The sequence below is a fragment of the Oryzias latipes genome, chromosome 3, assembly GCF_002234675.1.
Source record: "Oryzias latipes chromosome 3, ASM223467v1".
Taxonomy (NCBI): Eukaryota; Metazoa; Chordata; class Actinopteri; order Beloniformes; family Adrianichthyidae; genus Oryzias; species Oryzias latipes.
In genome coordinates this window covers 36,423,377-36,437,781 of record NC_019861.2, presented here as the reverse complement: position 1 = coordinate 36,437,781, position 14,405 = coordinate 36,423,377, and the positions used below count along the sequence as shown (strand labels likewise).

The 14,405-nt window shown below is 40.6% G+C and overlaps 1 protein-coding gene across 1 annotated transcript in view; it reads left to right on the top strand.

Annotated features, from left to right (window-relative positions):
* The window catches only part of LOC105358663 (anoctamin-9-like), a 113,755-nt gene that overhangs the window by 75,464 nt on the left and 23,886 nt on the right, over positions 1-14,405 (top strand). Inside the window, exons 14-16 of the mRNA XM_011494323.3 lie at positions 5,736-5,888; positions 5,972-6,116; positions 6,193-6,306. Of these exons, the coding sequence (XP_011492625.2) occupies positions 5,736-5,888; positions 5,972-6,116; positions 6,193-6,306 (412 nt within the window). The remainder of the gene's footprint in view (positions 1-5,735; positions 5,889-5,971; positions 6,117-6,192; positions 6,307-14,405) is intronic.

Genomic DNA, 14,405 nt, shown 5'->3' with positions numbered 1-14,405 from the left:
AGTTAGATAAATACGTAAATTTGAGTTGTATAAACAATTATTGATTTTTATAGACGTAAGAAATTAGTTTGAATAAATTTAACTCAATAACTTACCAATAGAAGTAATTCATTTAAGTTGGCAAAATTGGATAAGTTGCATATATATATATATGCGTCACAAGGAAAATGGAAATAAGATCAGAAACTCTGCGTTTACTTTGTCTGTTCTTCTACTACAAGCAGAAACTCTTTCTTTTGCTGATGCAGTTGTATTACTTTTTTGATGGACGTATAATCTTCATACGCCGTCATTAAACCTCAGACTCCGTCTCACTGAAGTATAGCGCTTTCTCTTTTTCTCCACGTGTTTCCATGGTGATTCCAGAAATCGGCGATCTATTGAGAATGTCTTCATGTACCTGCTGTGCACGTGCATTAACCCAGGGTTACCAAGTCGAGCGTAATTACGCCAACTCATATCCGGTCGGAACCGACATACCCAGAGTAAGCAAGTTCAGGCGGACTTACGCCAGAGTTCAGGATTAAAATCAGGGTAGTTTAAACATGCTTCCTGGAATACCCCCCCCCCCCGCTCAGCGGTGTGCCAGTCAGAGATGACATATTTCAGCAATATCTGCTTTGCTGACATTAGAGATTCACGCAGAGCTCACATTGTGCCTCACACTGTGTCGGCTCACAGGAGGCGAGCTGGCGGACCGACAGAGTCAGACCAGGCAGCTGCGCAAAGCGGAACAAGCCTGCTCGGGCCTCCTGAATCTTATGATATTTTTCTATTTTCATAGAGACAATGATTATAGACCAGGTCCTCGGATTTTATTTTTTCCTCTCTGGGAAAATGTTGAACCTTTCCTACGATGACGTTTCTGACCGTGGTCGGAAAACGCAGCGGAGATCCGGGATTGATTGAGCAATTCTGCAGGCTGCAGCCAGGGCTTATTCCAAGAATCAGGCTCTGTACTTTGGAGGAAACCTTTTTTTTGCTATTACTTTTCCGGGGAACTGGGCAACAGACCCTTAACTTGCGCTCACACACACTCTTACGCTGCCTGGGCGCTCTGATTTACACGTAAATTAAGACGTAGTTTGACTGCAGGACCTGAAGCACAGACTCTCTGGGATGATCTCATGAACTTAAACATGGAAACTTTGTTTTCATGTGGAACTATTCAAAATAATTAAACCTGATCTTTTAACACTCCATGTGCATTGTGCATCCATGCATTGTTACTGAGATAAGCACAGGCAACCGCTCCGTGTGGCTATCAGGCTAAAAACATTAGCTGGTAGCTCCTCCCACACGCGGCATGGTGCGTTCATGGAACTCCAGCTCATAGAAGCTTAGTGGAACTCCAACAACCACCCAGCCTAACTTAGGCCACTACTAGATGTTAATGAGAAGATGGAAATTGCCGAACTGACCAAAATCACCTGAATTATGCACACTCGCCCAAAGCCACTTGTATCCGCAAATTTAGAACCAAAATTGCCCAATTTCTGGTAACACTGTGGATGTGTTGAGGTGCATACTCCCCCTAGTGTTAAGGGGTGTGCATTGCGCCGTCACGTTCGCTGAAACATCTTCCATCGATGTAGTCAGGGTGCTGCTGCTCATGTCTGAGTATAGGAATAGCCAATCAAAAAAGTGTCTCTGCCTTGTCTAGTTTGATTGACAGACAGACACAGTCTCCTGAAAAAGCTCTTCATGAAATGAATAAGCCATTTTTAAAAACAGCAACATGAAATAAAAACAAAGCTACTTTGGAAAATATTGATTTTGAAATCCAAGGTTCTGAAAAAAGACGTAGAATTATAATAATATTCCACATGATTAAAATGAATATTTTAAAATGGTGTTTTAAAATAATAAACACGTTTTTAAAGCAAAATGAAATATATTGAATAATACAATGGCTAATTTAAAATCAGTGTGCAAGTTTTTCACAATTTCATGATCTTTTTATATATTTACGAGAGATTTATTGGTTGATTGTGTATTTGCATGAGGTCATATTTATTTATTTAATTAAATATTTATTTAATTATGAACAGTATAGGACTCCATAATTTGATGCAGTTACACTGTGAAAATGAAAAAGCATTTCTGTTAATTAATTTTAGTTCCGGTTCCGGGTTGCAGCGCAGACGCACGTGGCTCGCTGCGGCTATACAACTATCTTCAAAAGACTTAAAAAGTTGATTTTCTCCACAAAAGAGAGCTGACCATGGCCCCCATGAAAAACACCTACTACGAAGACCTTAAAAAGTCTCTTGATGATCTACAAGCTGCTTTGTATCCTTTTATGGAACAAGTGACAGCTAAGCTAACTCCGATCTTGGATCTAATGGAAGACTTCCGAAGATTCCGAGCTCAAAACGAGCAATGACAAAACCGGGTCGACATTCTGGAGAAAAGACTGGACGATGTGGAATAACAAGTAAGGATGAATAATGTCCTTCTCACTGGATTACCGATCAAACTTCGGGCAAAGCTAAATGCAGCAGGAGTTAGCATTGCTAAAGCTAATAGCGCTAGCATTGCTAGCAGTTCTTCTGAAACTGGGAGCGGTGGAGAGTCTCTGGAACATCAAGTGGATTCTTTTCTCATGTTTAAAGGGATTTCCCTGGATCTAAACACCATCGAAACATGCCACCCGCTCCCCAGGAGAAAGGAGACAGCTAAACCAGCGATCCTCCTCAGGTTTGTGAATCAAAAACACAAGCTAGCTCTGATGAATCAACGTAAAAATCTGAAGGGATCTGCTGCTTATCTGAACGACCATCTGACCAGAAGGAATGCTGAAATCTCCAAACATGCCAGGCTTCTCAGGAAGCGTAAGCAGATTGAGAACACTTGGGTTAAAGGCTGCAGGATTTATGCCAAACCACTCGGTCCACCGGACCGGACCAAGGTTCTGGTTGTGAGCACCATGAAGGATTTTGAGAAGTGTTTGATCATGGATGTCTGAAACAACATGCATCAATAAATCAAAGAGCCAAATAATTTCAACAAATATGGTGCCTAGATTCATCATTTTCTCCAAAAGTCTGAAGTGAACCTGATTTTCAGCAAAGTTCTGACCTGCAGACAAGTTGACCTCAACTCTTAGGAGCCGCTCAGCTGTGTAATGGTTCTCCAGATGAATTTTACTATAAACTCTATAAGCTTCTTAAATATGTTCCCATCTATAGGACATTCAAATGCAGTATGTAAGAAACCACAACTTCAAAGACGCCTCATCTTCTTATTGTTGTTAATCTCCGGGAATATTCCACCAAACCCTGGACCAGATAGTCCTACTTTTATTACTCCTGAAGACTTCAAATCTCGTAATGGTCTTGGATTCATTCATCTCAATGTAAGGAGTTTATTGCCTAAAATGGATATGATACGCATTTGGGCAATTACGACTGAAGAAGATGTAATTGTTGTTTCTGAAACATGGTTAAACAAATCAATAACTGACTTTTTTTCAAGCAATTTTGTGAACAATCCTTTTGTCAGGAACTATATGAATTTGACTGGCACACGATGATGGAAATTGATAATGTTGAAACGGCCTGGAGTTATTTCCATAATGAATTTACAAAAATCCTTGATAAACATGCTCCTATCCGGCACTATAAAGTGAAAGGTCGTAACAATCCGTGGTTTAGCTCAGATTTGGCTAACCAGCTACATGAAAGGAATGTAGCATGGGCAAAAGCTAGACATTCTGATAATGCATCTGACTAGCTGGCATTCAGAAAACTACGCAATGCTTGCACTACTGCAATTCGAAATGTGAAATCTGACCATATTTTTAAAAATACTACAGAAAATTTAAATAATCCCTCAAAGTTTTGGAAGATAGTTAAATCCCTAAATGAAAATAATTCAGGTGTTGAGCTCCCTTCAAGTATAATGAAAAACACTTGTAATAAAACAGACAAGACAGAGATGCTTTCATGTTTTAATGAGCATTTTGTTTCCTCTGGATTATTATTTAATTCTATAAAACATTCAGCTGAGTACTCCCTCCATGTGAATCACGAAGACTTAACACATAATTTCTCATTTTCCCCTTTCACAACTTTAGAAGTCTCAACGGCTATTAATTAGCAAAAGAAGAAATGCCAACCTTGGTCATTCGACAAAATATGGACTCTTTTTATTTTACTTCATAGCATTACTTTATTATAAAAATAAATAAATTTACAAAAAAATAAAAATAGAACAAATGATTAATCAATTATTGAAAATGGTTAAATTGATAGACTTTTAATGATATCACTTCACTTGCTCCAAAAAAATTGATATAGTATTATTTTTTAATCATATCAATGACTTTTTTAAGTAACATAGTCTTCATATATTTGGATACTTCATTGCCATGTTGATTTCTAAAGTTATTTTTTACAAAATAATTTAAGTAATTCATCTTTGTCATGTGCTTTATTGATATTTCAAGATTTTTAATTCTGTCTGATAAAAGTTTGGAACCGGATATTGATAAAACATGTAATAAAATGGTTACAGTAGAACAGGGGTGGGATTATATAAGTTCGCTTCCTTCCACTCCCTTTCAAGCAATATTTAATTTTATGTCTAATTATCCAAAGTTTGATTAGTTATTGTACGAATGTTTAACTGATGAATGTATTGTTTTTGTGTATTGTTCCTATTTGATTGCTTGAAATAAACCATTTCAAATTAAAAAAAAATCAAAACAATTTTCAAATTAGATATGTGTCTAAATGAACTTTGCTAAACATTCACCAGAGAACCTTTTGAAAATGAAATGTCAAATACCATTTTTATTATTATTTTAATTAGTGACAGAATAAGCAGTGTTGAAAAAGAAAACGAAAAAGCATTTTGGTTGATTGCTTTTTCGATTTAATTATGAGTCAACAAATGCAGCTTCATTTAGAAAATGAAAAAGCCTTTCTGGTTTTGACTTTTAATTTTAATGATGCTGCACAAATGCTTCCATATAATGGCTTTCACATTGTGCATTATCACTTTTTGACGCACGCCGTGGAAGCATGAACCGTCCAAAGCAAAGCTTATACCATGGTCACTTACAAAATAAATAAATATTAACCAGTTTTTGGTCCTTAATTCTTGTTTTTTTACGATTTGGATCGCTTTTTTCACAGAAAGTGGACTATTTGTTACGTGGTGCAGCGTCTTGTCACATTACCATGACCACCGCTGCAGTCAAGATTTGGCGATATAAAGCGATATCTATGCTGATCCTCTCGATAGGTTAAATAAAGCATCAGTTCAGAGAGAAAGTTCACCTCTTACCGCTTGTTTTTGTCCTGATGACAAAGCTAGGGGTTGTTTCAAATAAGCCGGTGCAGTGATACAGAAGATTTGAGAAAGGTGACCAGAACTTCTTTTTGGGGCGTGTGGTTATCACTTTCTAACGCACACCCAGCAGCCAATCAGAATCAAGTATTCACCCAGACCATGGTTTAATAAATGTTGTTGCATCTTTCAACTGAATAAAATTGTCTTTTAATTCATTTTGGATTTTATTTTTTTATTTTTTTTATACATTTTTAATTTGTAAGCTTTCTAGTAGTTTTTATGTGGGTTCTTAATAAAGTTATGTATAATATTTAGTTACTTTGCTGCTGTTTCAGCTTTCTTTTTGAGCCATTTACACTTTATGTTTATCTGTAAAGGACGAAAAAATGTTGAAAACTGGATTCCTTTGTGTTGCTGACTCTTATTTTGCTCTGCAGTGATTCAGTTCAGTTTCACCACCTTATTTGTGGCTGCGTTCCCTCTTGCACCCTTGATGGCTTTGATCAACAACGTTGGTGCAATCCGTCTGGCTGCCATCAGGATGGTCCGGCTCCAAAGACTCCTGGTTCCAAAAAAGACCAACAGTATTGGTAAACTGTTCAACATTTTTTTATCTCAATCAAAGTGTTTTGGTGTCATATTATTTAAAGTTAAGTGGTTTTTATGTCTGTAGGTGTTTGGACAAATGTCTTGGAGGCTATTGGAGTTTTGGCAGTGATTACTAACGGTTTGGTCATTGGGGTCACATCCGAATTTATTCCTCGCCTCGTCTACCGTTACGGGTACGGCCCATGTGCTATGGGAGTGCCCAACACACAGTAAGTCCCTCAAAAAGACTTTTGTCCCTTCTGCAGACGGACTCTAGAGATGCCATGATGTGTTTGGTTGTTGCAGCTGCATGAGTGGTTACATTAACAGCACTCTGACGACGGCCTACATGCTTCACAACAAAACAGATGAGTTTGTTTCTCCGAAGCGAAGACATTTCTCCATTGTGACTGAGTGCAGGTAAGACATGAACTATTGTGGCGGTCATTGTACAAATAGTATATGTGATGGAATAATATATGCTTGGCATGTGTTTGTTTGTTTTTAAGAAGTGTTGGGGTAATTAATTATAAAGTAGTAGTAGTAAATGTATTTGTATAGCACCTTTCACAGACAGAAGTCACAAGGTGCTTCACAGATTAGAATATATATTTTAAAAAAAGAAAAACGCCCTTTCACCCTTCCGTGGGTGGTTTCTCACACAAGCTCGGGTCCTCTACCAGAGGCCTGGGAGCTTGAGGGTCCTGCAGTATCTTAGCTGTTCCTAGCACTGCGCTTTTCTGGACTGAGAGGTCTGAGGTCTTTCCAGGTATCTGTTGTAGCCACTCCTCCAGCTTGGGGGTTACTGCCCCGAGTGCTCCAATTACCACAGGCACCACTGTCACCTTCACTTTCCAGGCTTTCTCCAGTTCTTCTCTGAGTCCCTGGTATTTCTCCAGTTTCTCATGTTCCTTCTTCCTGATGTTCCCATCGCTTGGCACTGCCACATCCACCACAACGGCTTTCCTCTGTTCTTTATCCACCACTACAATGTCTGGTTGATTCGCCATTACCATCCTATCAGTCTGGATCTGGAAGTCCCACAGGATCTTTGCCCTCTCATTCTCTACCACCTTCTGAGGTGTTTCCCATTTTGATCTTGGGGTTTCCAGTTCATATTCTGCACACATGTTCCTGTATATTATTCCAGTCACTTGATTGTGGCGCTCCATGTATGCTTTACCTGCCAGCATCTTACACCCTGCAGTTATGTGCTGGATTGTTTCAGGTGCCTCTTTGCACAGCCTACACCTTGGGTCTTGTCTGGTGTGGTAGATCTGAGCCTCTATGGTTCTGGTGCTCAGGGCTTGTTCCTGAGCAGCCAGGATGAGCGCTTCAGTGCTGTCCTGTAGGCCAGCCCTTTCTAGCCATTGGTAGGACTTCTTGATATCAGCCACTTCAGTTATGGTCCGGAGGTACATCCCATGCAGGGGTTTGTCCTCCCATGAGGATCTGTCCTCCAGCACTGTATCCTCTGCTCTCCATTGCCAGAGACATTCACTGAGCACACTGTCAGTTGGGGCCTTGAGCTTGATGTACTCATGCATCTTGGATGTTTAATCCTGGATAGTGGCTTCCACACTCACTAGTCCTCGGCCTCCTTCCTTGTGGCTAGCATACAGTCTCAGGGTTCTGGATTTGGGATGGAACCTCCATGCATGGTGAGGAGCTTTCGTGTTTTAACATCCGTGGTCTGTATCTCTTCTTTTGGCCATCTTATTATTCCTGCAGGGTATCTGATAACTGGCAGTGCGTAGCTGTTTATTGCCCGGGTCTTATTTTTGACATTGAGCTGGCTTCCCAGGACTTGCCTTACTCGTTGGAGGTATTTAGCTGTTGCAGCTTTCCTTGTTGCCTGCTCCAGGTTGCCATTTGCCTGCGGAATTTCAAGGTACTTGTAACTGTCCTCGATGTCTGCTATTGTTCATTCTGGGGGTGAGACCCCTCCTGTGTGGACTACCTTGCCTCTCTTTGTCACCATCCGGGTGCATTTCTCGAGCCCGAATGACATCCCAATGTCAGTACTGTAGATCCTGGTGGTGTGGATCAGGGAGTCAACGTCACGCTCACTCTTAGCATATAGCTTGATGTCATCCATGTAGAGGAGGTGACTGATGTTGGCCCCATTTCTGAGTCGGAATCCATAGCCAGTCTTGTTGATTATTTGGCTGAGGGGGTTCAGACCTATGCAGAACAGCAGTGGAGACAGAGCATCACCTTGGTATATGGAAAATGGGGGCAATTACCGTAACAATGGAAAGGGGGCAATTACCATAACAATGGCGAGCAATTAACATCAACCAGTGAGGGTCCTTGGGCAAGACCAAGAGATGAGAGACAATGAACCACATGTCATCGTGGCACAGACGTCGCCCGGCCAAGGTGCTGGGGGACCAGAGCACCCTGATGGAAAGTGGGCGACTGGAACAAGACGGAAATGGACTAGATGAGAGAACAAGGCTCTGTTAGAATGAATGGACGCTTTGAAATGCCCCAATCAAGGTTAACTGCCGAACAACTGGTAGCCCAATGCTCGAACATCCACAAGCGGCAACTCTTATCACAACTTGAGATTGAAGTGCTACAATACAATTGCAATACCACGGGAGAGCCAGAACAACAGGTCAGAGAGGAGGCTATACCACACTCCCACTCTGAGATTGGGTACACAGCTCCAGCAACCACAGATACGCTGAGCGAGGCAGCAACTGACCTGAAAGACAAGATCACGTCTAGAACGAATGAATATACGTATATATAAGAACATAAAAACATAAAAGACAAAAAACATGAGCCAGGTATAAAAAATCATCCCAAGCCCAATAAAAACAAAAACAAAAAAAAAAAGTTTTTTAATTGACTTTGAAAAGAATTCCCAGAGTCCAGAGAACGCAGGGACCATGGGAGTTCATTCCAGAGTTTAGTAGCAACAGCTTAGTTCGTGTGCGAGGAACAATCAACAGGTTCTGATCCACAGACCTCAGTGCACGAGATGATCTGTAGTGGGGCGATCAAATCAGAAACATATGGAGGAGCTTGAGAATGAAGGGCCCTAAAACTAAGATTTTGTACTGATAACGGTAAGCAACCGGGAGCCAATGAAGAGCTTTGAGGATCGGGGAGATGTGATCTCTTCTCTTGGGGCTGGTAAAGATCCTCGCAGCAGAGTTCTGGATCAGCTGCAGGAGAGACAGCTCCTTCTTATTCAGACAGGAAAACAGACTGTTACAGTAGTATAGCCGTGTAGAAACAAAGGCAATAAGAAGTTCTAGGTCTTTATGTGACACAATTTTCTGTAGTTTAGAAATATTCCTCAACTAGAAGAAAAAATTCCTGATCAGCTGTTTGGAGTGCTGCTCCAGCGACACATCTTTGTCAAAAATGACACCCAAATTTCTAAGGCTGGGTTTGACAGCCTGGCCAAGAGAACCCAAGTGCTGCTTAATTCCTTGTATAGCATCATCAGGCGCAACAACTAAGGTTTCTGTTTTCTCTGAGTTTAGCTGCAGATTTTTTACAGAGCCATTGTTTCATCTGCATCAAGCAGTTCATCAGAGAATCCAGCTTGTGTGTTTCAGAGGGCTTAAAAGAGCAAAATAGCTGGATATCATCAGCAAAGAAATGGTAGGAAACATCACTGAAATCCTGAATGATATTTCCAAGGGGGATCATGTATAGGAGAAACAGAACAGGGCCCAGAACAGAGCCCTGAGGAACCCCACACAGTAAATCTGCTGACTGAGACATTATGTGGTTAGCCATGACACTGAAATTCCGACCAGATAAGTAAGAGAAAACCAGGGCATAACTGACCCTGACAAACCAATCAGGTCCCTTCAATTTGTCCAATAAGATCTGGTGGTCAACCGTGTCAAAGGCTGATGAAAGATCTAGTACAGGGGTCGGCAACCCATGGCTCCGGAGCCACATGTGGCTCTTTCATCCATCTGTTGTGGCTCCCTGTGACTTTGGAAAATAATGAGTATTTTATAATAATTAAATTTTATTTTATTTTTTTCATTTTTCATGGCATTTCAAAGGCGCTGCTGGCTCCGCGCGAAGCGCGAGCCACGTAAAAAAACAGCTTCGTAATGAGCTCGTATTTATCGGGCGAGACCTGCAGAGCTGATAGCAGGGAGAGGCACGCAGGGCGGCTCCAATAAACACTCCGATCTTCTGCCGGGAACTTGACGTACCGTGGGGCAGAGACCAACTCGCTGATGACAGACTGAGAGTTCGCGCCAGCGTTGCCAGATAGAGTCACAGGTTTCCAGGCGAAAAGTCATCTGAAAACCGCCAGACCCAGCCAAAAGCCGCCCAACACAGCTTTTGTTGATGTTTTTTTTTGTACTGGACTGATTTAGCAAAATAAAAGATTTTTCTAAATAAAAGACAGTTCAGACTAATAATAAAATGTGTACAATATTGAATATTTCTTCAGCAGGCCACCTTCTTCCATTCATTTGCTTAACCCGCTCTATCCCCACTATAACCTGCGTCCGGCTCTTTCATCCTTTTGCTTCGCTGGAGCGCATCGACTATCGGTGTCATCCTGCTATGACCGTATTTTGCGCTCTCTGTGGGACACACTGAGGACCGCGGGGGAAACAAATCTCAGCTGCAGAGGATGTGAACAGGTGAACTGGTGGAGAGGCGGAGGAGGGGCTTTGGCTTCAAACTCTGTCAGATGGAAACATGGGCGTCAGATTCAGACGCAGCTTTCCCTGCGGGAGTTGAAGCAGAGACTTTCTCTGGGATGATTTTATACACCGAAACATGGAAACATGATTACCAAGTAGAACTCTTCAAAATAATAAACCTGATCTCTCCACATTCTCAGTGTCTACCATGCATTGATAAACACATCGCTTCATGCAGCGATCAGACCAGAACCAGTAGCTCCGCCCACACGCGGCCGCGGTATCATCCTTTAAAGAACATAATGTGCATTTGCAGCGACGTATGCTTCAGACGATGTCCAATTGGCCAATCTCCATGTCAATCAAGTCCCGTACTTCTCAGTGAGGATTTTGATTGGCTGGTGGATTTTAAAGAAGTACTTTTTTTTTTTTTTTAAATCTTTCTGGCCCGCGATCTACACTCATGTCATTGAAGATCGACCGGTCATCGCGATCGACGTAATGAGCACCTTTGAATAATATATACATGCATAATATATATAATGATGTCAAAACAGGTTGTGGCTCCGGGTGCTTTCTTTTCATTAGGGGCGGTCCCAAATGGCTCTTTGAGTAAAAAAGGTTGCCGACCCCTGATCTAGTAAAACAAGGACCGTGTGTCTGCCAGAATCAGCAGACATCAAAATATCACTGGACACTTTCAGCAGGGCTATCACTGTGGAGTGATGTTTACGAAAACCTGACTGAAAAGTGTCATAGATGCTCCTTTTATCCAAAACTCTGACAATTGTTCAGAGACCACCTTCTCCAGAATTATTGAAAGAAATGAAAGCTTTGAGATGGGTCTATAATTCTGGAAGACTGATGGGTCCAGATGAAATTGTTTTAGCAAAGGCTCAACTGTGGCATGTTTAAATGAGTTAGGAAACACACCAGTGGAGGTCGAAAGGTTTATCATTTCAGTGACACTTTGGCATCAAACGCCTTTAGGAAGAGCTTGGAAGGAATGACATCAGATGGACAAGTAGAAGGTTTCAACTTAGTAAACAGAGCAGCAGTGTCCTCCAGAGTGACAGGCCTTAAAGTAGACCATTTGTGTGAAACAGGCTCCACCACAACACAATCATCACAACAAGGAGGTGGGAGCTGCTCTTTAATCTTCTTAGTCTTGTTTGTAAAGAACTTGAGAAATTCGTCGCTGTCGGCTTTGCAGGACACGGGGGGTACTGGGGCTGCAGGACTAACAATAGAATTTACACTGTCAAACAAAACTTTTGGGCTCTTCTTATTCGAGGATATTGACTGGCGTCTTTCACCATCTCGTTGTATGAAGACACGAGATCCCCGAGATGCAGCCTGAGGACCATGAGATTGGTGGATTTCAAAAGACGTTCAACTTGAGAAACACCGTCTCTTTAAATTTTGGATAGCTTCATTCATTCAGAGGGACACTTTTTCTTTGATAAATTGGATTAGACAGGAGCCACCTGATCCAGGATTGTGACACAGTGATCACTAAGACGATCAATCAGATTGTTAACATCAAAACATTCCTTACGTAAGTGGGGGTCAAGCGGCGCTGAAAAACGTCCATCAGTGTTGGCGGTGATAATGCGCCTTCAAGACAATGAGGAAAACAGGGTTCAGGAGTGATGTTTAGCTCAAAGAAGACACCACTGTGATCACTCATATGTACATCCTCCACATAAAGATTAGCAATGCTCAGGCCAAGTGAAAAAACTAAGTTCAAGTGTTGCCCTTTTGATGGATGGGGTCAGAGACATGCTGCTCAAAATTAAAAGTTTCAGTCAAAAATAAAAATTCCATTGTTGGGCAAGATGAACAGTCATTTAGATAAAGGTTAAAATCTCCTAGTATTAAAACTTTTTCCAGTTTTATAATGGAGGGCAGAAAGTCACTAAACTCATGTAAAAAGGGGGCAGCAGGACAAGGGGGTCGAGAGACTAAAACACAATGAAATGGATCTGAAGAATCAACCTTGAATGACAGAGATTTAAAAAAAGAAAATTTTGTGTATTCATGTCTTTGCATGTATAGTTGTCCTTGTAGACACCCCCACCACAGCGAAAGGGGCGGGGCTTCCTGATGACTTAACAGCCCTCCAGACAGAGTTTGTATAAATGAATACATTCTCCCTCTCTCTCCAAAGTCTCAGTCAGAAACACAAAATCAAGGTTTTGTCTTGAAAAGAGATCGTTCATTGAGAAGGATTTGTTGGCAATAGAGCGAGTGTTAAGCAAGCCAAGTTGTATTGGAGGTGGTGACGTCACTATCGGAGTGGCAGCGGGGTGCACCGGGATTGGAAGCAGACAGGTCCAGCAGTTATGTGACTTCCAGTCAGATGTCGGCCCCTCCCCCCTTGTTAGATTGTTAGTTCATTAACCTTTTTGCAGCACCTCATCTAAAGTGTGGGATGTTTTCACCACAAACACCCACAAAGCATAAAGCTTGTAAAAAGAACTTTATTACGTTAAAATACACTAAACATTCAAAAATCTTTCTGTAAAAGAAATGTAATAATTTAATTTAGACAAATTTTCAACAACAACAAAAAAACAAAAACATAACAAATAAGGCAACAAGAAGTAAAGCCAGATTGTTTTGTCCATCAATTTTTAAGTCTAGCTGAACATATACGGAGACCTAACCTCTTTTAGGGTTATGGAGAATATAGAGAGTAGTACAGAGCAAAGTGATGCCAGTTTTCTCCGCAGAGCTTTCTGTGAAAGTTGAGAATTTTTCTCCTCCACCTTCTCATGATCCAGACCGAAGGGACAGGTGCCTGAGTGTTAAAATGATGCTAGCAGCATAGCTAATAAAGATAAAGTTTTAGCAAACTATCCTGAGTGAAATATTCATTGCAAATCCCATCACCAGGAGACAGTTTGCTGGATTCAATGCTAACCGCATTCCTAACACTGTTGCCTTGGTTCCAGGTCCACTGGAAAGTTGCACAAGCTGTTTAATTTTTGTTAATGCATTAACAAAGCTTGTTAAAGAATCTTAATGTAAAGTGTTACCAGCATTTCTGGTATTGACTTTTATTTTTGTTATTGATACACAAATGCTTCCATATACAGAAACCCTCACCACCTCCTTACTTACATCTTGGTCCAGTGAAATCAAAGGTGATTAATAAAACATGACATGGTATATAAATATGGACATTGACGAATACGTAAAGGCATTCAGCAAGTAGAAAGATTCAAATTACTTTGAATTTGTAAAAAACAAGAAAACAAACAAAAAAGAAACAATTCAGTTAAGTGCAAGTTTTGTCCTGGAAATGAACTGCTTTCCACTGCTCTAGTGTCAATGAGCAACCAGTCTATACACTATGTAGGCAACTATATGATGTACATTTTTCTCTTATTCAGCTGGTGAAATTAATTAAGTGGTGCTAAAAAAATACTCTTTGCCCTTCTGCAGTCTCTATGTTTTTAAGTTTTTGATTTTGCAAGGGTTTCTTGTTCATGCTAGCTTTATTCCATGGAGAATTTGTATGTGAGTGAAAAGTAAAGAAACAAGTAGTGAAATACTTTTTTTGAACACTTTATTTAAAGATAAAACTTTTTTTTATAGAAACACATACATATAAAAAGCAACTGCAGAACTGTACAGTTGTAGAAGGAAGAATAAACAGGTATATACATATATATGTACATATACATGCCAATAAAATTTTTTTAAATAAAACCTGCCAACCAGAGTGTGCGACAAAACTTGCATATAGATTTCCCTAGGCAATTTTTTATAAAACAGATGACAACAACAACAACAACAACAACAAAACCCAAATAAGAGTCAGTTAAAATAAACCAAAAACAACATGAATGTTGCAACATATATATGTCAAAC